The sequence below is a fragment of the Tachyglossus aculeatus genome, chromosome 4, assembly GCF_015852505.1.
Source record: "Tachyglossus aculeatus isolate mTacAcu1 chromosome 4, mTacAcu1.pri, whole genome shotgun sequence".
NCBI classification, from domain to species: Eukaryota; Metazoa; Chordata; class Mammalia; order Monotremata; family Tachyglossidae; genus Tachyglossus; species Tachyglossus aculeatus.
Genome location: NC_052069.1, coordinates 46,383,173 through 46,408,006, shown reverse-complemented (window position 1 = coordinate 46,408,006; position 24,834 = coordinate 46,383,173). Strand labels below are relative to the sequence as shown.

The window sequence follows — 24,834 nt, the reverse complement described above, 5'->3', positions numbered from 1 at the left end:
CGATTGATGATGATGATGACGATGTGTGAAGCACTGTTCAAAGCACCGGGGGAGGATAGACTGTGAGCCCACTGTTGGGTAGGGACTGTCTCTATGTGCTGCCAATTTGTACTTCCCAAGCGCTTAGTACAGTGCTCTGCACATAGTAAGCGCTCAATAAATACGATTGATGATGATACAGAGTGATTAGTTTGTCCCACATGGGGCTCACAGTCTTCATCCCCATTTTACAGATGAGGAAACTGAGGCCCGGAGAGACTTGCCCAAAGTCACACAGCAGACAAGCGGCGGAGCCGGGATTAGAACCCATGACCTCTGGCTCCCAAGCCCGGGCTCTTTCCACTGAGTCACGCTTTCTTAATAATAATAATGATGGCATTTATTAAGCGCTTACTATGTGCAAAGCACTGTTCTAAGCGCTGGGCGCTGTTCTTCATTAACAGACCTTGGATTAGCGGATGCAGCACAGGAGCCCCCGTCCTTCCTCTCTCCCTCCTCCCGCTCCCCATCATCATCATCAATCGTATTTATTGAGCGCTTACTGTGTGCAGAGCACTGGACTAAGCGCTTGGGAAGTACAAGTTGGCAACATAGAGAGACCTCCGCCTTACCTCCTTCCCCTCCCCACAGCACCTGCATATAGGTATATATGTTTATACGTATTTATTACTCTATTTATTTTACTTGTACATTTTTATTCTATTTATTTTATTTTGTTAATATGTTTGGTTTTGTTCTCTGTCTCCCCCTTCTAGACTGTGAGCCCACTGTTGGGTAGGGACTGTCTCTATATGTTGCCAATTTGTACTTCCCAAGCGCTTAGTACAGTGCTCTGCACATAGTAAGCGCTCAATAAATACGATTGATGATGATGATGATGATGACTGTATATGTTGCCAACTTGGACTTCCCAAGCGCGTAGTCCAGTGCTCTGCACACAGTAAGCGCTCAATAAATACGACTGAGTGAATGACAAGGGCCTGCTCTGTCACATGTCAGCTGTGTGACCTTGGGCAAGTCACTTCACTTCTCTGTGCCTCAGTTCCCTCATCTTTAAAATGGGGATGAAGACTGGGAGCCCCACGTGGGACAACCTGATGACCTCGCATCCCCCCCAGCGCTTAGAACAGTGCTTGGCACATAGTAAGCGCTTAAATACCATCATCATCACGTGGGGCAGCGACTGCTCTGCACACAGTAAGCGCTCAATAAATACGACTGATTGATTGATTGATCGATTGACTGTGCCCAAGCTAATTACCTTGTACCACCCCAGCACTTAGAACAGTGACTGGCACATAGTAAGCACTTAACAAGTACAATTATTATTAACACAGCTGGCTGAGCGTTCAGTGGGTAGCCAACACCATCTTAGGCGCTTCTTCTAGACTGTGAGCCCACTGTTGGGTAGGGACCGTCCCTATATGTTGCCAACTTGTACTTCCCAAGCGCTTAGTACAGTGCTCTGCACACAGGAAGCGCTCAATAAATACCACTGAATGAATTCCACCTTGTTACCTCACCGGCACACTGTGAATAGTCTAACGCTGATGCACAAGAAAACGAAGAGTCTCGTATGGTTTTCATAATAATAATAGAGAAGCAGCGTGGCTCAGTGGAAAGAGCCCGGGCTTTGGAGTCGGAGGTCATGGGTTCAAATCCCGGCTCCGCCAATTGTCAGCTGTGTGACTTTGGGCAAGCCACTTCACTTCTCTGGGCCTCAGTTCCCTCGTCTGTAAAATGGGGATTAAGACTGTGAGCCCCCCGTGGGACAACCTGATCACCTTGCAGCAAGCCACTTCACTTCTCTGGGCCTCAGTTCCCTCGTCTGTAAAATGGGGATGAAGACTGTGAGCCCCCTGTGGGACAACCTGATCACCTTGTAGCCTCCTCAGTGCTTAGAACAGTGCTTTGCACATAGTAAGCGCTTAATAAATGCCATCATTATTATTATTATTCTCTGGGCCTTAGTTCCCTCGTCTGTAAAATGGGGATTAAGACTGTGAGCCCCACGTGGGACGACCTGATCACCTTGTATCCCCCCCAGCACTTAGAACAGTGCTTTACACATAGTAAGTGCTTAACAATACCATAATTATTATTATTATTGATAATAATGGCATTTGTTAAGCGCTTACTATGTGGGAAGCACTGTTCCAAGTGATGGAAGCACTGTTCTAAGAGCTGGGCAGCCCAAGATTATTTAGTGGGGAGAGAGAAAGAGAGCCTTCACAGCCTTCACCCCCATTTTACAGATGAGGGAACTGAGGCCCAGAGAAGTGAAGTGACTTGCCCAAAGTCACACGGCTGACAAGTGGCGGAGCCTGGATTCGAACCCATGACCTCTGACTCCAAAGCCCGCGCTCTTTCCACCGAGCCACGCTGCTTCTCTGATTGAATCCCCATTGTACAGATGGGAGAACTGAGGCACAGAGAAGTGAAGTGACTTGGCCAAGGTCACTCAGCAGGCAAGCGGCCGAGTGAGGATCAAAGCCCAGGTCCTCCGATCGCCGGGGCCCATGCTCTTTCCACTAGGCCACACTGCTCCTATCGAATCAAGCGCTTAGTACAGTGCTCTGCGCACAGTAAGCACTCAATAAATACGACTGAATGAATGAATGAATGAACGAATGAATGAATGAATCCTACCACAGCGTGGCTCAGTGGAAAGAGCCCGGGCTTGGGAGTCAGAGGTCGTGGGTTCTAATCCCGGCTCCGCCACTTTTTTTTTTTTAAATAGCATTTATTAAGCGCTTACTATGTGCCAAGCTCTGTTCTAAGCGCTGGGGGGGATACAAGGTAATCAGGTTGTCCCACGTGGGGCTCACAGTCTTCATCCCCATTTTACAGATGAGGGAACTGAGGCCCAGAGAATAATAATAATAATAATAATAATAATAATAATAATAATGGCATTTATGAAGCGCTTACTATGTGCAAAGCACTGTTCTAAGCGCTGGGGAGGCTACAAGGTGATCAGGTTGTCCCACGGGGGGCTCACAGTCTTCATCCCCATTCTACAGATGAGGGAACTGAGGCCCAGAGAATAATAATAATAATAATAATAATGGCATTTATGAAGCGCTATGTGCAAAGCACTGTTCTAAGCGCTGGGGAGGCTACAAGGTGATCAGGTTGTCCCACGGGGGGCTCCCAGTCTTCATCCCCATTTTATAGATGAGGGAACAGGGCCCCGCTTTTCCTCATCTCCCACTCCCTTCTGCGTCACCCTGACTTGCTCTCTTTGCTCTCCCCTGACCGCCCCTTCCCCAGCCCCATAATAATACTGATGGCATTTATTAAGCGCTTACTATGTGCCAAGCACTGTTCTAAGCACTGGGGAGGTTACAAGGTGATCAGGTTGTCCCAGGTGGAGCTCAGTCTTAATCCCCATTTTACAGGTGACGTAACTGAGGCACAGAGAAGTCAAGTGACTTAATAATAATAATAATAATAATGGCATTTATTAAGTGCTTACTATGTGCAAAGCACTGTTCTAAGCGCTGGGGAGGTTACAAGGTGATCAGGTTGTCCCACAGGGGTTCACAGTCTTCATCCCCATTTTATAGATGAGGTAACTGAGGCCCAGAAAAGTCAAGTGACTTGCCCAAAGTCACACAGCTGACCAGTGGCAGAGCTGGGATTTGAACCCATGACCTCTGACTCCAAAGCCACACTTTTCCACTTTTCCACTGAGCCACACTGCTTCTCTACTTGTCAGCTTGTCGACTGTGTAACTTTGGGCAACTCACTTCACCCGACCTCAGTTCCCTCATCTGTAAAATGGGGATAAAGACTGTGAGTTCCACGTGGGACAACGAGATCACCTTGTACCCTCCCCAGCGCTTAGAACAGTGCTTGGCACATAGTAAGCGCTCAACAAATACCATCATTATAATATAATAATAATAATTATTATTATTATTAAGACTGTGAGTCCCCCGTGGGACAACCTGATCACCTTGTAACCTCCCCAGCGCTTAGAACAGTGCTTGGCACATAGTAAGCGCTTAACAAATGCCATCATTATTATATAATCATCATTATTATTATCACCAATGCCTATCAAATCCCTTTCTTTGTCCTCCTCTCTTTTTTAAAATGGTATTTGTTAAGCATTTACTAAGTGCCAGGCACTGTGGGATACAAGCTAATCAATCAATGCTATTTATTGAGCACTTACTATGTGCAAAGCACTGTACTTAGCGCTTAGGAAGTACAAAGCAACAGAATTAACAGACACGTTCCCTGTCCACAGTGAGGTTAATCATTAGTTTGGACGCCATCCATGTCAGTCAATCAATCATATTTATTGAACGCTTACTGTGTGCAGAGCACTGTACTAAGCGCTTGGGAAGGACAAGTTGGCAACATATAGAGACGGTCCCTACCCAACAGTGGGCTCACAGTCTCGGTCTCAAACCCTATTTTCCAGATTGGTTCGTTCAATCGTATTTATTGAGCGCTTACTGTGTGCTGAGCACTGTACTAAGCGCTTGGGGGGTACAAGTCGGCAACCTATAGAGACGGTCCCTCCCGACAATGGGCTCACAGGCCAGATGAGGTAACTGAGGCCTAGAGAAATGAAATGAAATGAAAGAAGCAGCATGGCCTAGTGGCTAGAGCCCAGGCCTGGGCATCAGAAGGTCATGGGTTCGAATTCCGACTCTGTCCCTTGTCTGCTGGGTGACTCTGGCCGAGTCACTTCACTTCCCTGGGCTGTAAAATTTATCAATCAATCAATCGTATTTATTGAGCGCTTACTGTGTGCAGAGCGCTGGACTAAGCGTTTGGGAAGTCCAAGTTGGCAACATACAGAGACGGTTCCTACCCAACAGCGGGCTCACAGTCTAGAAGGGGGAGACAGACAACAAAACAAAACATATTAACAAAATAAAATAAATAGAATAAATATGTACAAGCAAAATAAATAAATAAATAGAGTAACAAATATGTACAAACGTATATCCATATATACAGGTGCTGTGGGGAAGGGAAGGAGGTAAGATGGGGGGATGGAGAGGGGGACGAGGGGGAGAGGAAGGAAGGGGCTCAGTCTGGGAAGGCCTCCTAATTTAGGCTTCTTTAGGCTATAAAATTTAGATTTAGGCGGCCGGGAGGCGATTAATAAATGCCGTTATTATTATTCATTCATTCAATGGTATTTATTGAGCGCTTACTGTGTGCAGAGCACTGGACTAAGCGCTGGGGAAGTGCAAGCTGGCAACATATAGAGACGGTCCTTACCCAACAGCGGGCTCACAGTCTAGAAGATTGTTCTGATGACTGCAATTCCCCCCCCCCACCCCCCACCCTAGAATTGGCTGCATGGAGGCGCTTAATAAATACCTTTACTGTTATTATGATCATCATCAATTGTATTTATTGAGTGCTGTGTGCAGAGCACTGTACTAAGCGCTTGGGAAGTACAAGTTGGCAACGTATAGAGACAGTCCCTACCCAACAGCGGGCTCACAGTCTAGAAGATTGTTCTGATGACTGCAAATCCCCCCCCCCCCCCCCAGAATTGGCTGCATGGAGGCGCTTAATACCTTTACTGTTATTATGATCATCATCATCAATCGTATTTATTGAGCGCTTACTGTGTGCAGAGCACTTTACTAAGCGCTTGGGAAGTACAAGTTGGCAACATCTAGAGACAGTCCCTACCCAACAGCGGGCTCACAGTCTAGAAGGGGGAGACAGAGAACAAAACCAAACATACTAACAAAATAAAATAAATAGAATAAATACGTACAAGATAGAGTAATAAATCTGTACAAACATATATACTTATAGACAGGTGCTGTGGGGAGGGGAAGGAGGTAAGGCAGGGGGGGATGGAGAGGGGGACGAGGGGGCTCAGTCTGGGAAGGCCTCCTAATTTAGGCTTCTTTAGGCTGTAAAATTTAGGATTTGGGCAGCCGGGAGGCGATTAATCAATGCCGTTATTATTATTCATTCATTCAATGGTATTCATTGAGCGCTTACTGTGTGCAGAGCACTGGACTAAGCGCTGGGGAAGGGCAAGCTGGCAACCCAAGTCCTTCCGACTCCCAAGCCTGGGCTCTATCCATTAGACCACGCCGCTTCTCTAAGCCAGTGGGGGGAAAGCACAGGAGAATCGCAGCCAACACTTCCCAAGCGTCTAGTACAGAGCCCTGCACACAGTCGGCGCTCAAGAAATCCCATCGAGTGAGAGAATGGATCCTCTCCCCCTCACAGGACTGACAGGCTGAGGGCCGGAGAGAGAACAGGGTCTTATCCCCCTTTTGAAGATGATCCCCCCCATCTTACCTCCTTCCCTTCCCCACAGCACCTGTATATATGTTTGTACATATTTATTACTCTATTTATTTTATTTATTTTACCTGTACGTACCTATTCTATTTATTTTATTTTGTCAGTATGTTTGGTTTTGTTCTCTGCCTCCCCCTTTTAGACTGTGAGCCCACTGTTGGGTAGGGACCGTCTCTAGATGTTGCCAATTTGTACCTCCCAAGCGCTTAGTACAGTGCTCTGCACATAGTAAGCGCTCAATAAATACGATTGATGATGATTGATTGATAAAGAGACGGTCCCTACCCAACAGCGGGCTCACAGTCTAGAAGATTGTTCTGATGATGACTGCAATTCCCCCCCCCCCCCCCCCCCCGCCGCCCCAGAATTGGCTGCATGGAGGCGCTTAATAAATACCATTACTGTTATTATGATGATGCCTGCAATCCCCCCACCAGAACTGGTTGCATGGAAGCGTGGGGGAGGCGCTTAATAAACACCATTACTGTTATTATAATAACAACGGCATTTATTAAGCGCTTACTATGTGCAAAGCACTGTTCTAAGCGCTGCTGCTGAGGCCTGCAATCCCCCCCAGAGCTGGTTGCGTGGAGGCGCTTAATAAATACCAGCATTATTGTTATGATGATGATTATTACAGCTGCAATCCCCACCCCACCCCCCCAGAGCTGACTTCTTGGAGGCGGCCGGGAGGCGCTTAATAAATACCATCATTATTGTTATTACTATTATTATTACACTTGCAACCCCCCCCCCCCCCCCAAGAGCAGGTTGCATGGAGGTGGCCGGGAGGCGCTTAATAAATACCATTACTGTTATTATAATAATAGTGGCATTTATTAAGCGCTTACTATGTGCAAAGCACTGTTCTAAGCGCTGCTGCTGCTGATGATGAGGCCTGCAATCCCCCCCAGGGCAGGCTGCGTGGAGGCGGCCAGGAGGTGCTTAATAAATACCATTACTGCTATTATAATAATAGTGGCATTTATTAAGCACTTACTATGTGCAAAGCACTGTTCTAAGCGCTGCTGCTGCGGCCTGCAATCCCCCCCAGAGCTGGTTGCGTGGAGGCGTGGGGGAGGCGCTTAATAAATACCAGCATTATGGTTATTATGATGATTATTACAGCTGCAATCCCCACCCCCAACCCCCAGAGCTGACTTCTTGGAGGCGGCCGGGAGGCGCTTAATAAATACCATCATTATTGTTATTACTATTATTATTACACTTGCAACCCTCCCCCCCCGCCCAGGGCAGGTTGCATGGAGGTGGCCGGGAGGCGCTTAATAAATACCATTACTGTTATTATAATAATAGTGGCATTTATTAAGCGCTTACTATGTGCAAGGCACTGTTCTAAGCGCTGCTGCTGCTGCTGATGAGGCCTGCAATCCCCCCCAGGGCAGGCTGCGTGGAGGCGGCCGGGAGGTGCTTAATAAATACCACTACTGTTATTATAATAATAGTGGCATTTATTAAGCGCTTACTATGTGCAAAGCACTGTTCTAAGCGCTGCTGCTGCGGCCTGCAATCCCCCCCAGAGCTGGTTGCGTGGAGGCGTGGGGGAGGCGCTTAATAAATACCAGCATTATGGTTATTATGATGATTATTACAGCTGCAATCCCCACCCCCAACCCCCAGAGCTGACTTCTTGGAGGCGGCCGGGAGGCGCTTAATAAATACCATCATTATTGTTATTACTATTATTATTACACTTGCAACCCTCCCCCCCCGCCCAGGGCAGGTTGCATGGAGGCGTGGGGGAGGCGCTTAATAAATACCATTACTGCTATTATAATAACAATGGCATTAAGCGCTTACTATGTGCCTAGCACTGTTCTAAGCGCTTCTGCTGCTGAGGCCTGCAATCCCCCGCAGAGCCCGTTGCATGGAGGCGTGGGGGAGGCGCTTAATAAATACCATTACTGCTATTATAATAACAAGGGCATTTGTTAAGCGCTTACTATGTGCAAAGCACTGTTCTAAGCGCTGCTGCTGCTGCTGAGGCCTGCAATCCCCCCCAGAGGTGGTTGCGTGGAGGCGGCCGGGAGGCGCTTAATAAATACCATTACTGTTATTATAATAATAGTGGCATTTATTAAGCGCTTACTATGTGCAAGGCACTGTTCTAAGCGCTGCTGCTGCTGCTGATGATGAGGCCTGCAATCCCCCCCGCCCCCCAGGGCAGGCTGCATGGAGGCGGCCGGGAGGTGTTTAATAAATACCATTACTGCTATTATATTAACAATAGCATTTATTAAGCGCTTACTATGTGCAGAGCACTGTTCTAAGCGCTGCTGCTGCTGAGGCCTGCAATCCCCCCCAGAGCTGGTTGCGTGGAGGCGTGGGGGAGGCGCTTAATAAATACCAGCATTATGGTTATGATGATGATTATTACAGCTGCAATCCCCACCCCCCCAGAGCTGACTGCATGGAGGCGCTTAATGAATACAATCATTATTATTATCATTATTATCATTATCATCATTATTATTATTACTATTATTATTACACTTGCATTAAGAGAAGCAGCGTGGCTCGGTGGAAAAGAGCCCGGGCTTTGGAGTCAGAGGTCATGGGTTCAAATCCCGACTCCCCCAATTGTCAGCTGTGTGACTCTGGGCAAGTCACTTCACGGGGCCTCAGCTCCCCCATCTGTAAAATGGGGATGAAGACTGTGAGCCCCCCGTGGGACCACCTGATCACCTTATAGCCTCCCCAGCGCTTAGTACAGTGCTTTGCACATAGTAAGCGCTTAACAGATGGCATTATTATTATTACTTGCAGCCCCCCCCCCCCTTGAGCAGTCTGCATGGAGGAGGCCGGGAGGCGCTCAATAAATCCCCTCATCATCATCATTAGGATGATTCTTACAGCTCCAATCCCCCCGAGCAGGCCGCATGGAGGCGCTTAATAAATCCCCTCATCATCATCCTCATTATGCTGATTATTGCAGCTGCAATCCCCCGCCCCGAGCTGGCTGCGCGGAGGAGGAGGCGGTTAGTAGGCTGTCCCCGTGTGGGGAGCCGCTAGGGGGCGCCAGGACCCACCTGCGGCGGAGCGCCGGGCCCCGCGTCCGCTCCGCTCCGCCATCGCCGCCGACCCGCCGGGCGCAAGCCCCGCCCACCCCGCCTCCTCCAATCACCGACCGCCCCCGAGCCCCGCCCACCCCCGCCTCCTCCAATCCCCGCCCGCGGCTCCTCTCTGAGCCCCGCCGCTGCTTCTCCTCCTCCAATCACCGCCTACGGCTCCTCTATAAACCCCGCCCACCGCTCCTCCTCCAATCCCCGCCCGCGGCTCCTCTCTGAGCCCCGCCCACCGCTTCTCCTCCTCCAATCACCGCCCACGGCTCCTCTCTAAGTCCCGCCCACTCCGCCACCTCCAGTCCCCGCCCGCGGCTCCTCCCTAAGCCCCGCCCATTGCTCCTCCTCCAATCCCCGCCCACGACTCCTCTCTGCGCCCCTCCTACCCCGCCTCCTCCAATCCCCGCCCGCTGCCCGCTCCACAGCCCCGCCTACTGCTCCTCCTCCAATCCCCTGTCGTCCCCAAGCCTCGCCCACTGCTACCCCTCCTCCAATCCCCGCCCGCGGCTCCTCTCTGAGCCCCGCCCACTGCTTCTCCTCCTCCAATCCCCGCCCACGGCTCCTCTCTAAAACCCGCCCACTCCACCTGCTCAAGTCCCCGCCAGCGGCTCCTCTCTAAACCCCGCCCGCTTCTCCTCCTCCAATCCCCGCCCGCGGCATCTCTCAGAGCCCCGCCCACCCCGCCTCCTCCAATCCCCGCCCGCGGCTCCTCTCTGAGCCCCGCCCACTCCGCCCCCTCCAATCACCGCCCGCGGCTCCTCTTTAAGCCCCGCCCACTTTTCCTCCTCCAATCACCGCCCGCGGCTCCTTCCTAAGCCCCGCCCACTGCTCCTCCTCCTTCAATCCCCGCCCGCCGCCCGATCTACAGCCCCGCCCACTTCTCCTCCTCCAATCCCCGCCCGCGGCTCCTCCCTGAATCCTGCCCACGCCGCCTCCTCCAATCACCGCCCACTGCTCCTCCTCCAACCCCTGTCGTCCCCAAGCCCCGCCCACTGCTGCCCCTCCTCCAATCCCCGCCCACTGCCCGCTCCTCAGCCCCGCCCACTTCTCCTCCTCCAATCCCCGACCGCTGCCCGCTCCTCAGCCCCGCCCACCGCTCCTCCTCCAATCCCCGCCCGCGGCTCCTCTCTGAGCCCCGCCCACTGCTTCTCCTCCTCCAATCACCGCCCAGGGCTCCTCTCTAAAACCCGCCCACTACTACTCCTCCAATCCCCGCCCGCGGCTCCTCTCTGAGCCCCGCCCACCCCGCCTCCTCCAATCCCCGCCCGCGGCCCCTCTGTAAGCCCCGCCCACTGCTGCTCCTCCTCCAATCCCCGCCCGCTGCCTGCCGGGCCCTCAGGTAGGGCCCGTAGTGGTGCGCGTGCGCGTCGTCCCCCCCCCCCCGCCCCCGGCGGGTCCTCGAGGAAGACAGGAGCCGGGCAGGTAGGATGGGCGCCAGGAGGGACCGGAACCGGAAGCTGCTGGGGCCCCGGAGGCTGCTGGGAGTTGGCGGCCCGGCCCTCCTGACAGGCCCCACAAAACCGGTTCGGGCCGGCTGGGGCCGGGCCTGAGGCGGCGGGGTGGGGGGACGGGGACGGGCCGCCCTAAACAATCACAATAATAGTAGTAATGACGGCATTTTAGTAAGCGCTTACTACGCTTAGTATATTATGATAGCTTATTATAATAATAATAACGATAATAATGGCATTTCTTAAGCGCTTACTACGTGCCAAGCTCTGTTCTAAGCGCTGGGGAATTTACAAGGTGATGAGGTTGTTCCACGGAGGGCTCACAGTCTTCATCCCCATTTGACAGATGAGGGAACTGAGGCACAAATAATAATAATAAAATGGCATTTATTGAGCGCTTACTATGTGCCAAGCTCTGTTCTAATTGCTGAGGAGGTTTTACAAGCGCTTAGTACAGTGCTCTGCACACAGTAAGCGCTCAATAAATACGATTGATTGATTGATTGATTTACAAGGGGATCCGGTTGTCCCACGGGGGGCTCACAGGCTTCATCCCCATTTCACAGATGAGGGAACTGAGGCACAAATAATAATAATATTAATGGCATTTATTGAGCGCTTACTATGTGCCAAGCACTGTTCTAAGCGCTGGGGAAGGTTACAAGGTGATCAGGTTGTCCCACGGGGGGCTCACAGGCTTCATCCCCATTTGACAGATGAGGGAACTGAGGCACAAATAATAATAACAATGGCATCTATTAAGCGCTTACTATGTGCCAAGCTCTGTTCTAAGCGCAGGGGAATTTACAAGGTGATGAGGTTGTCCCACGGAGGGCTCACAGTCTTCATCCCCATTTGACAGATGAGGGAACTGAGGCACAAATAATAATAATAAAATGGCATTTATTGAGCGCTTACTATGTGCCAAGCTCTGTTCTAAGTGCTGAGGAGGTTTTACAAGCGCTTAGTACAGTGCTCTGCACACAGTAAGCGCTCAATAAATATGATTGACTGATATACAAGGGGATCCGGTTGTCCCACGGGGGGCTCACAGGCTTCATCCCCATTTGACAGATGAGGGAACTGAGGCACAAATAATAATAATGATGGCGTTTATTAAGCACTTACTATGTGCCGATCTCCGTTCTAAGCGCTGCGGAGGTTACAAGGTGATGAGGTTGTCCCACGGGGGGCTCACAGTCCCCATTTTACAGATGAGGTAACTGAGGCACAAATAATAATAATAATAATGGCATTTATTGAGCGCTTACTATGTGCCAAGCACTGTTCTAAGCGCTGGGGAAGGTTACAAGGTGATCAGGTTGTCCCACGGGGGGCTCACAGGCTTCATCCCCATTTGACAGATGAGGGAACTGAGGCACAAATAATAATAACAATGGCATCTATTAAGCGCTTACTATGTGCCAAGCTCTGTTCTAAGCGCTGGGGAATTTACAAGGTGATGAGGTTGTCCCATGGAGGGCTCACAGTCTTCATCCCCATTTGACAGATGAGGGAACTGAGGCACAAATAATAATAATAAAATGGCATTTATTGAGCGCTTACTATGTGCCAAGCTCTGTTCTAAGTGCTGAGGAGGTTTTACAAGCGCTTAGTACAGTGCTCTGCACACAGTAAGCGCTCAATAAATACGATTGATTGATTGATTGATTGATTTACAAGGGGATCCGGTTGTCCCATGGGGGGCTCACAGACTTCATCCCCATTTCACAGATGAGGGAACTGAGGCACAAATAATAATAACAATAATAATAATAATGATAATGGCATTTATTAAGCACTTACTATGTGCCAAGCTCCGTTCTAAGCTCTGAGGAGGTTTTACAAGGTGCTCAGTTTGTCCCACGGGGGTCTCACAGACTTCATCCCCATTTAACAGATGAGGGAACTGAGGCACAAATAATAATAATAACGGCATTTATTGAGCGCTTACTATGTGCCAAGCTCTGTTCTAAGTGCTGGGGAGGTTACAAGGTGATCAGGTTGTCCCACGGGGGGCTCACAGTCTTCATCCCCATTTTACGGATGAGGGAACTGAGGCCCAGAGAATAATAATAATAATAACAATAATGATGGCATTTGTTAAGCACTTATATGTGCAAAGCACTGTTCTAAGCGCTGGGGAGGCTACAAGGTGATCAGGTTGTCCCGCGGGGCGCTCACAGTCCTCATCCCCATTTGACAGATGAGGGAACTGAGGCCCAGAGAAGTGAAGTATCCTCAGTATCCTCAGTATCCTCAGTATCCACGGCTTCAACTCTCATCTCTACGCTGATGACACCCAGATCTCCATCTCTGCCCCTGCACTCTCCCCCTCTCTCCAGGCTCGCATCTCCTCCTGCCTTCAGGACATCTCCATCTGGATGTCCGCCCGCCAACTAAAACTCAACATGTCCAAGACTGAACTCCTTGTATTCCCTCCCAAACCCTGCCCTCTCCCTGACATTCCCATCTCTGTTGACGGCACTACCATCCTTCCCGTCTCACAGGCCCGCAACCTTGGTGTCATCCTCGACTCCGCTCTCTCGTTCACCCCTCACATCCAAGCCGTCACCAAAACCTGCCGGTCTCAGCTCCGCAACATTGCCAAGATCCGCCCTTTCCTCTCCATCCCAACCGCTACCCTGCTCATTCAAGCTCTCATCCTATCCCGTCTGGACTACTGCATCAGCCTTCTCTCTGATCTCCCATCCTCGTGTCTCTCTCCACTTCAATCCATACTTCATGCTGCTGCCCGGATTATCTTTGTCCAGAAACGCTCTGGGCATGTTACTCCCCTCCTCAAAAATCTCCAGTGGCTACCGATCAATCTGCGCATCAGGCAGAAACTCCTCACCCTGGGCTTCAAGGCTGTCCATCACCTCGCCCCCTCCTACCTCACCTCCCTTCTCTCCTTCTCCAGCCCAGCCCGCACCCTCCGCTCCTCCACTGCTAACCTCCTCACCGTACCTCGTTCTCGCCTGTCCCACCATCGACCCCCAGCCCACGTCATCCCCCGGGCCTGGAATGCCCTCCCTCTGCCCATCCGCCAAGCTCGCTCTCTCCCTCCCTTCAAGGCCCTGCTGAGAGCTCACCTCCTCCAGGAGGCCTTCCCAGACTGAGCCCCTTCTTTCCTCTCCCCCTCGTCCCCCTCTCCATCCCCCCGTCTTACCTCCTTCCCTTCCCCACAGCACCTGTATATATGTATATATGGTTGTAGATATTTATTACTCTATTTATTTATTTATTTATTTATTTATTTTACTTGTACATTTCTATCCTACTTATTTTATTTTGTTGGTATGTTTGGTTCTGTTCTCTGTCTCCCCCTTTTAGACTGTGAGCCCACTGTTGGGTAGGGACTGTCTCTATGTGATGCCAATTTGTACTTTCCAAGCGCTTAGTACAGTGCTCTGCACATAGTAAGCGCTCAATAAATACGATTGATTGATTGATTGATTGATTGAAGTGACTTCCCCACAGTCACACGGCTGACAATGGCTGCCCCCACCCCCTGTTCTAGACCGTGAGCCCCATTTTGCAGTTGAGGTAACTGAGGCACAGAGAAGTTAAGTGACTTGTCCAGAGTCACACAGCTGATAATAATAATAATAATAATGGCATTTATTAAGCACTTACGATGTGCAAAGCACTGTTCTGAGCGCTGGGGAGGTTACAAGGTGATCAGGTTGTCCCACGGCAGGCTCACAGTCTTCATCCCCATGTTACAGATGAGGGAACTGAGGCTCAGAGAAGTGAAGTGACTTGCCCAAAGTCACACAGCTGAACTGGTGGAGCCAGGATTTGAACCCACAACCTCTGACTCTAAAGCCCGGGCTCTTTCCACTGAGCCTAAGCTACTGAGCTTAGGTAGACATATTTTCTGCCCACAAGGAGCTTGCAGTCTAGAGTCTTACATTTGCACTAAGTATGTTAGTACAAAACAGAAGCGACACATTTCCTGTCCGCAAGGAACTTATACTCTAAAATACTGAATGGGCCCGGGTGCACGAGGAATTTCTCAAATACACTGCTCTTCGTATTCTGTTTTTCTATCATTCCTGATATCAATCAATTGTATTTATTGAGCACTTACTGTGTGCAGAGCACTGTACTGAGCGCTTGGGAAGTACAAGTCGGCAACATCTAGAGACGGTCCCTACCCAACAGCGGGCTCACAGTCTAGAAGGGGGAGACAGAGAACAAAACCAAACATATTAACAAAATAAAATAAATAGATATGTACAAGTAAATTTAAAAAATAAATAGAGTAATAAATATGTACAAACATATACATACATATATATGTATGTACATATATATATACATGTATATGTATATATATGCATATATCTCCATTGCATAGTCCATATTTCATTGCAAGATGGTAAACTGCATTTGAGATTCTTTGAGGTTTGTAATTATAAAATGTTGGTTATAACACTGCATATATATATATATATATATTTTCGACAGTGCGTGTCAACAGGTGTGCAGAAAAAAATCCCAAAGCCATGGCTGTGGAGGATCTTCACACCATAATTAAACGATGTGTAAGTACTTTTCTTTTTGTCAAAGCTTGGGAAGGAGAGGAAAATACTTTGTATACCAAAGGAGAACATTTTAAATTTTGGCATTTTTTTTTTGAGCTCTTCAGGAGGGGATATGTGTGTGTGTGTGTATGTGTGTGTGTGTGTGTGTATGTATATATATACACACACATGCATTTATATGTTTATATGTGTGTAAATATATACACGTATATATATGTATATACATTTGTGTGTTTATATGTGTGTAAATATATGCACGTATATATATGTATATACATTTGTATGTTTATATGTGTGTAAATATATGCATGTATATATGTATATCCCACCTCCGCCCACTGTCAGCTGTGTGACTTTGGGCAAGTCACGTAACTTCTCTGTGCCTCAGTTACCTCATCTGTAAAATGGGGATTACGGTTGTGAGCCTCCTGTAGGGCAACCTGATCACCTTGTAACCTCCCCAGCGCTTAGAACAGTGCTTTGCACATAGTAAGCGCTTAATAAATGCCATTATTATTATTATTATTTATATGTTTATATGTGTGTAAATATATACACGTATATATATTATATATACATTTATACGTTTATATGTGTGTGTAAATATGTGTGTATGCGTATATACATTTATATGTGCATGTGTATATATACATATATACGTGTGTATATATATATGTGTGTGTGTGTGTGTATATATATATGTGTGTGTATATATATATATATATAAATGGTATGTGTTAAGCACTTACTATAATAATTATGGTATTTGTATTTGTTAAGCGCTTGCTATGGTGCCCAGCACTGTTCCAAGCACTGGGGGAATTACAAGGTAATCAGGTTGTCCTACGTGGGGCTCACAGTCTCAATCCCCATTTGACAGATGAGGGAACTGAGGCACAGAGAAGTAAAGTGGCTTGCCCGAGGTCACACAGCGGACAAGTGGCGGAGCCGGGATTAGAACCCACGACCTCCGACTCCCAAGCCCGGGCTCTTGCCAGGAGGCCGTGCTGCTTCTTACTATATGCCAGGCACTGTACTGAGCGCTGGGGTAATAATAATAATAATAATGTTGGCATTTATTAAGCGCTTACTATGTGCAAAGCACTATTCTAAGCGCTGGGGAGGTTACAGGGTGATCAGGTTGTCCCCCGGGGGGCTCACAGTCTTCATCCCCATTTTCCAGATGAGGGAGCTGAGGCCCAGAGAAGTGAAGTGACTTGCCCAAAGTCACACAGCTGACAAGTGGCGGAGCCGGGATTCGAACCCATGGCCTCTGACTCCAAAGCCCGGGCTCTTTCCACTGAGCCACGCTCCCGGCTTTTACACATTCCATGCCCAGGTTCCACGTGACGCTCATAGTCTTCATCCCCGTTTCACAGGTGAGGTAACTGAGGCTCAGAGAAGTTAAGTAATAATAATAATAAAATAATGGTATTTATTAAGCGCTTACTATGTGCAAAGCACTGTTCTAAGCACTAAGTGACTTGCCCAAGGTCACACAGCAGGCAAGGGGCGGAGCCGGGATTAGAACTCAGGTCCTCCTCACGCCCAGACCAGTGCTCTATCCACTACACAACGCTGCTCCCCAGTGTGTCGATTGTGTACGTATTTTTCTACCTATTACTACCTATTATTACTACCCATATTACCTATATTATATTATATATATGTTACTATAGTATATTAATATGCTATACTATAGTATAGTACTATTACTATAGTATAGTATATTAATATACTATACTATAGTATAGTACTATTACTATAGTACTATATGACTATATAGGTACTATACTACTACCTATTTTGGATAGAACACTGCTAGGGAATTAGCATTCTTCCATCATCATCAATCGTATTTATTGAGCGCTTACTGTGTGCAGAGCACTGTACTAAGCGTTTGGGAAGTACAAATTGGCAGCATTCTTTGACAGCCAAGTTTCGGGATCCGGCGTGACGCAGGGATGGAAGAAACCGTTGTGTTCACGTGTGCGTTGGAAAGAGAAGTTGTGTCCCCAAGTGTGTAGAAGCTCATTTTCGTAGGTGAGCACGACATCCAAGTTTTTCCTATAGAAGAACTTGAGTGTAGGAAGTTTTCCCGGCTCCGCCAGTTGTCAGCTGTGTGACCTTGGGCAAGTCACTTAACTTCCCTTGGCCTCAGTGGCCTCATCTGTAAAATGGGGATTAAGACTGTGAGTCCCCCCCGTGGGACAACCTGATCACCTTGTGACCTCCCCAGCGCTTAGAACAGTGCTTTGCACGTAGTAAGCGCTTAAATAAATGGCATTATTATTATTATTCGCTGTGCCTCAGTTGCCTCATCTGTAAAATGGGGATGAAGACTGTGAGCCCCCCGTGGGACAACCTGATCACCTTGTAACCTCCCCAGCGCTTAGAACAGTGCTTTGCACATAGTAAGTGCTTAATAAATGCCATAAAATAATAAATATTAATGTCTGTCTCCCCCTCTAGACTGAAAACATCTAGTGGGCAGGGAACGTTTCTACTAACTCTGTTTTCCCGGCTCTGCCAATTGTCAGCTGTGTGACCTTGGGCAAGTCACTTAACTTCCCTTGGCCTCAGTGGCCTCATCGGTAAAATGGGGATTAAGACTGTGAGTCCCCCCGTGGGACAACCTGATCACCTTGTGACCTCCCCAGCGCTTAGAACAGTGCTTTGCACATAGTAAGCACTTAATAAATGCCATTATTATTATTATTCTCTGTGCCTCAGTTACCTCATCTGTAAAATGGGGATCAAGACTGTGAGCCCCCTGTGGGACAACCTGATCACCTTGTATCCTCCCCAGCGCTTAGAATAGTGCTTTGCACATAGTAAGTGCTTAATAAATGCCATAAAAAAAATATATCAATGTCTGTTTCCACCTCTAGACTGAAAACTTCTAGTGGGCAGGGAACGTTTCTACCAACTCTGTTTTCCCAGCTCTGCCAATTGTCAGCTGTGTGACCTTGGGCAAGTCACTTAACTTCCCTTGGCCTCAGTGGCCTCATCTGTAAAATGGGGATTAAGACTGTGAGTCCCCCCGTGGGACAACCTGATCACCTTGTGACCTCCCCAGCGCTTAGAACAGTGCTTTGCACATAGTAAGCGCTTAATAAATGCCATTATTATTATTATTCTCTGTGCCTCAGTTACCTCATCTGTAAAATGGGGATTAAGGCTGTGAGCCCCCCATGGGACAACCTGATCACCTTGTAACCTCCCCAGCGCTTAGAACAGTGCTTTGCACATAGTAAGTGCTTAATAAACGCCATAAAAAAGTAAATATTAATGTCTGTCTCCTCTAGACTGAAAACGTCTAGTGGGCAGGCAACGTTTCTACCAACTCTGTTTTCCCAGCTCTGCCAATTGTCATCTGTGTGACTTTGGGCAAATCACTTAACTTCCCTTGGCCTCAGTTACCTCATCTGTAAAATGGGGATTAAGACCGTGAGTCCCCCATGGGACAACCTGATCACCTTGTAACCTCCCCAGCGCTTAGAACAATCAATCAATCATTCAATCGTATTTATTGAGCGCTTACTGTGTGCAGAGCACTGGACTAAGCGCTTGGGAAGTCCAAGTTGGCAACATCTAGAGACGGTCCCTACCCAACAGTGGGCTCACAGTCTAGAAGGGGGGAGACAGACAACAAAACAAAACATATTAACAAAATAAAATAAATAGAATAGATATGTACAAGTAAAATAAATAAATAGAGTAATAAATACGTACAAACATATATACAGGTGCTTTGCACGTAGTAAGCGCTTAATAAATGCCATTATTATTATTATTATCCAAATTTTTCCTATAGAAGAACTTGAGTGTAGGCAGTTTTAGTAACCCGAGGAAACTATTGCTTTCCAGAGTGTTTAGGTAATCTCAGTGGAAATTGAAGGAGAATTTTGTTTTTCTTTTCTGAGCGCTTGAGCTTTATACCTAGGGTCCAAAAGGAGAATTTTCTTTCCAGAGAGACTAAAAGGAAACGCGTTGTCATTTATAGAGAAGCAGCGTGGCCCGGTGGAAAAAAGCCCGGGCTTTGGAGTCAGTGGTCATGGGTTCAAATCCCGGCTCCGCCAATTGTCAGCTGTGTGGCTTTGGGCAAGTCACTTCACTTCTCTGGGCCTCAGTTCCCTCACCTGTAAAATGGGGATTGACTGTGAGCCCCCTGTGGGACAACCTGATCACCTTGTAACTTCCCCAGTGCTTAGCACATAGTAAGTGCTTAATAAATGCCACTATTATTATTATTATTAGACCGAACACTTTGACATTTGTTTTATTTTATTTATTTATTTATTTATTTATTTATTTTTTATTTATTTATTTATTTATCTATTTTATTTTGTCAGTATGTTTGGTTTTGTTCTCTGTCTCCCCCTTTTAGACTGTGAGCCCACTGTTGGGTAGGGACCGTCTCTAGATGTTGCCAACTTTTACTTCCCAAGCGCTTAGTACAGTGCTCTGCACACAGTAAGCGCTCAATAAATACGATTGATGATGATGATGATGATGATTTGCTTTGCGTACTCAAAGTGCACGATGTCTTTCTAGCAAATCCTAGAAGAGCCTGACTTCAAAGGCGAAGATTTTAGCCTCTTCCAGTCGGCCAGCCAGAAGTGCTTGGAAGAAGGGCGCGTAGCCCAAATATTAGACGTAATTCAAAACGAAAAGAACAAGGTGAGTGTACTGTGTGGGCGTGCCGTTGTCGCGCGACACTTTCAGCACGACTTCCAAGATGACAGATCCCACTGCACAAGTAGCTGCTCCGACATTCATTCATTCATTCGATGGCATTTATTGAGCGCACACCGTGTGCAGAGCACTGGACTAAGCGCTGGGGAAGTCCAAGTTGGCAACAGGTAGAGACGGTCCCTACCCGACAGCGGGCTCACAGTCTATTCATTCAATCGTATTTATTGAGCACTTACTGTGTGCAGAGCACTGTACTAAGAGCTTGGGAAGTACAAGTTGACAACCTCTTCCCCTCCTCCCCATCCTCCCCACCCTCCCCACCCTACCCCCTTCCCTTCCCCACAGCACCTTTATATATGTATATATGTTTGTACGGATTTATTACTCTATTTATTTTACTTGTACATATTTATTCCATTTATTTTATTCTGTTAATATGTTTGGTTTTGTTCTCTGTCTCCCCCTTCTAGACTGTGAGCCCACTGTTGGGTAAGGACCGTCTCTATATGTTGCCAACTTGTACTTCCCAAGTGCTTAGTACAGTGCTCTGCACACAGTAAGTGCTCAATAAATATGATTGAATGAATGAATGAATGAACATCTAGAGCCGGTCCCTACCCAACAGCGGGCTCACAGTCTAGAAGGAGGAGACAGAGAACAAAACAAAACATATAAACCAAATAAAATAAATAGAATAAATATGTACAAGTAAAATAAATAGAGTAATAAATACGTACATACATATATACATATATATAACATATACATATATATATATATATATATATATATATATAGGAGAAGCAGCGTGGCTCGGTGGAAATAGCATGGACTCAATCAATCGTATTTATTGAGCGCTTACTGTGTGCAGATCACTGTACTAAGGGCTTGGGAAGTACAAGTTGGCAGCATATTATTAGGAACAAACGCTTAGTTCAGTGCTAAGCACTTAGTACAGTCCTGAGCACACAGTAAGCGCCTAAGAAGCCTAGGAGAAGCAGCGAGGCTCAGTGGAAAGAGCACGAGCTTTGGAGTCAGAGGTCATGGGTTCAAATCCCCGCTCCACCCATTGTCAGCTGTGTGACTTTGGGCAAGTCACTTCACTTCTCTGGGCCTCCGTTACCTCATCTGGAAAATGGGGATGAAGACTGGGAGCCCCCCGTGGGACAACCTGATCACCTTGTAACCTCCCCAGCGCTTAGAACAGTGCTATGCCCATAGTAAGCGCTTAATAAATGCCATCATTATTATTATTATTAATAAATACAATTGAATGAGTAAAGAAATAGTGCATTCAGCGGACTAAACGAAACATAGCCTAACGTATTTTTCTTCAATCGGTTGTATTTGTTAATCAATCAATCAATCAATCGTATTTATTGAGCGCCTACTGTGTGCAGAGCACTGTACTAAGCGGTTGGGAAGTACAAGTCGGCAACATATAGAGACAGTCCCTATCCAACAGTGGGCTCACAGTCTAAAAGGGGGAGACAGAGAACAAAACCAAACATACTAACAAAATAAAATAAATAGAATAGATATGTACAAGTAAAATAAATAGAGTAATAAATATGTACAAACATATATACAGGTGCTGTGGGGAAGGGAAGGAGGTAAGGTGGGGTAAGAAGGCGGTTAAGCCCTTACTGTGAGCAGAGCACTGTATAAGCACTTGGGAGAGTACAATAAAACAATATAATAGACATATTTCCTTCCCACAGTGTGCTTCCCCATTCTAGACTGTGAGCCCACTGTTGGGTAGGGACTGTCTCTATATGTTGCCAACTTGTGCTTCCCAAGCGCTTAGTACAGTGCTCTGCGCACAGTAAGCGCTCAATAAATGCGATTGATAGAAGGGGAGGTAGACATAGAATTCAATAAATTATGGATATGTATATTTGCTATGGGACTGGGAAGGGGGATGAATAAAGAGAAGAAGTCAGGGCGACACAGAAGGGAGTGGAAGAAGAGGAAAAGAGGGATAAGTGAGGGAAGGAGGAGAAGGAGGAGATTTGCCTTCAATAAGGCTTTGAAGGTCGGGGGAGAAGAATTGTCTGTCGCGTTTGAGGAGGGAGGGCGGTCCGGGCCAGAGACGGGCCGTGGGCTAGGGGTCGGCGGCGTGAGAGTTGAAATTGAGTCACGGTGTAGTCATGGGTTGGCGTGAGTGGAGCGGAGTGTCTGGGCCGGATTGGAGCGGGAGAGTAGCAAGAAGAGGTAGGAGGGGGCGAGATAATAATAATGACGGCATTTATTAAGCGCTTACTATGTGCAAAGCACTGTACTAAGCGCTGGGAAGGTTACAAGGTGATCAGGTTGTCCCATGGGGGGCTCACAGTCTTCATCCCCATTTTCCCGATGAGGGAACTGAGGCCCAGAGAAATGAAGGGGCTTGCCTGAAGTCACACAGCTGACAGTTGGCGGGAGCTGGGATTTGAACCCATGACCTCCGACTCCAAAGCCCGGGCTCTTCCCACCGAGCCCCGCTGCTTCTCCGTGGTTGAGTGCTTTAAAGCCGACGGTGAGGAGTTTCCGTTGGACGTTCTTGAGGAGTAGGGCAACGGGGCCTGAACGGTTCTGTAGGAAAATGATCCGGGCAGCAGAGTGAAGTGTGTCCCCACATCCGCCAAGCTGGCTCTCTTCCTCCCTTCAAGGCCCTACTGAGAGCTCACCTCCTCCAGGAGGCCTTCCCAGACTGAGCCCCCTCCTTCCTCTCCCCCTCATCCCCCTCTCCATCCCCTCCGCCTTACCTCCTTCCCTTCCCCACAGCACCTGTATAGATGTTTTGACTGTGAGCCCGCTGTTGGGTAGGAACCGCCTCTATATGTTGCCGACTTGGACTTCCCAAGCGCTTAGTACAGTGCTCTGCACACGGTAAGCGCTCAATAAATACGATTGAATGAATGAATGAATGAATGACTGAATGACTGGAGTGGGGCGAGGCAGAAGCCAGAGAGGTCAGCCAGGAGGCTGATGCAGTAATCAAGGCGGGTTTAGGCGCTTGGATTCACTTTATCTTATCAAGTCTCTGCAAATTCGATTCACAGGTTATCGTCCGATGCATGGGCTGGAATCTCGTCGGGCCCGTCGTCAGATGCGTTTTGCGTTACAAAGAGGAGGATCGAAAAAGAGGAGAGTGTTTGAAAATATTGGATTTACTGGTAGAGGTATGTTGGCAAAACACGACTTTTCCTCCGTTGTCTTTGATAATATATAGTTGTCCTGGACACTCGTAAGATGTATTTTGCGTTACAAAGAGGAGGATCGAAAAAGAGGAGAGCGTTTGGAAAATATTGGATTTACTGGTAGAGGTATGCTGGCAAAACACGACTTTGTCTCCGTTGTCTTCGATAATATATAGTTGTCCTGGACACTCGTAAGATGTATTTTGCGTTACAAAGAGGAGGATCGAAAATGAGGAGAGTGTTTGAAAATATTGGATTTACTGGTAGAGGTATGCTGGCAAAACACGACTTTTCCTCCATTGTCTTTGATAATATATAGTTGTCCTGGACACTCGTAAGATGTATTTTGCGTTACAAAGAGGAGGATCGAAAAAGAGGAGAGTGTTTGGAAAATATTGGATTTACTGGTAGAGGTATGCTGGCAAAACACGACTTTTCCTCCATTGTCTTTGATAATATATAGTTGTCCTGGACATTCGTAAGATGTATTTTGCGTTACAAAGAGGAGGAGCGAAAAAGAGGAGAGCGTTTGGAAAATATTGGGTTTACTGGTAGAGGTATGCTGGCAAAACACGACTTTTCCTCCGTTGTCTTTGATAATATATAGTTGTCCTGGACACTCGTAAGATGTATTTTGCGTTACAAAGAGGAGGATCAGAAAAGAGGAGCGTGTTTGGAAAATATTGGATTTACTGGTAGAGGTATGCTGGCAAAACACGACTTTTCCTCCGTTGTCTTTGATAATATATGGTTGTCCTGGACACTCGTAAGATGTATTTTGCGTTACAAAGAGGAGGAGCGAAAAAGAGGAGATTGTTTGGAAAATATTGGATTTTCTGGTAGAGGTATGCTGGCAAGACACGACTTTTCCTCCGTTTTCTTTAATAATATATAGTTGTCCTGGACACTCGTAAGATGTATTTCGCGTTACAAAGAGGAGGATCGAAAAAGAGGAGAGTGTTTGAAAATATTGGATTTACTGGTAGAGGTAGGCTGGCAAAACACGACTTTTCCTCCATTGTCTTTGATAATATATAGTTGTCCTGGACACTTGTAAGATGTATTTTGCGTTACAAAGAGGAGGATCGAAAAAGAGGAGAGCGTTTGGAAAATATTGGATTTACTGATAGAGGTATGCTGGCAAAACACGACTTTTCCTCCGTTTTCTTGATAATATATAGTTGTCCTGGACACTCGTAAGATGTATTTTGCGTTACAAAGAGGAGGATCGAAAAAGAGGAGAGTGTTTGAAAATATTGGATTTACTGGTAGAGGTATGCTGGCAAAACACGGCTTTTCCTCTGTTTTCTTTGATAATATATAGTTGTCCTGGACACTCATAAGATTCATTTTGCGTTACAAAGAGGAAGATCGAAAAAGAGAGTGTTTGGAAAATATTGGATTTACTGGTAGAGGTGTGCTGGCAAAACACGACTTTTCCTCCGTTGTCTTTGATAATATATAGTTGTCCTGGACACTCGTAATATGTATTTCGCGTTACAAAGAGGAGGATCGAAAAAGAGGAGAGTGTTTGAAAATATTGGATTTACTGGTAGAGGTAGGCTGG

At 47.3% G+C, this 24,834-nt stretch overlaps 2 protein-coding genes across 4 annotated transcripts in view; one reads left to right on the top strand and one right to left on the bottom strand.

The window, feature by feature from the left end:
- RPAP2 (RNA polymerase II associated protein 2) overlaps window positions 1–9,402 on the bottom strand; it is a 173,518-nt gene extending 164,116 nt beyond the window's left edge. For all 3 annotated transcript variants that reach the window (XM_038745114.1, XM_038745115.1, XM_038745116.1), the window contains exon 1: window positions 9,351–9,402. In XM_038745114.1, coding sequence (XP_038601042.1) covers window positions 9,351–9,393 — 43 coding nt within the window. In that variant the 5' untranslated portion in view covers window positions 9,394–9,402. The remainder of the gene's footprint in view (window positions 1–9,350) is intronic.
- A 5,910-nt stretch (window positions 9,403–15,312) lies between these two features.
- The window catches only part of GLMN (glomulin, FKBP associated protein), an 83,776-nt gene continuing 74,254 nt past the window's right edge, over window positions 15,313–24,834 (top strand). The window contains exons 1-3 of the mRNA XM_038745117.1: window positions 15,313–15,387; window positions 19,945–20,070; window positions 23,130–23,249. Coding sequence (XP_038601045.1) covers window positions 15,349–15,387; window positions 19,945–20,070; window positions 23,130–23,249 — 285 coding nt within the window. The 5' untranslated portion in view covers window positions 15,313–15,348. The remainder of the gene's footprint in view (window positions 15,388–19,944; window positions 20,071–23,129; window positions 23,250–24,834) is intronic.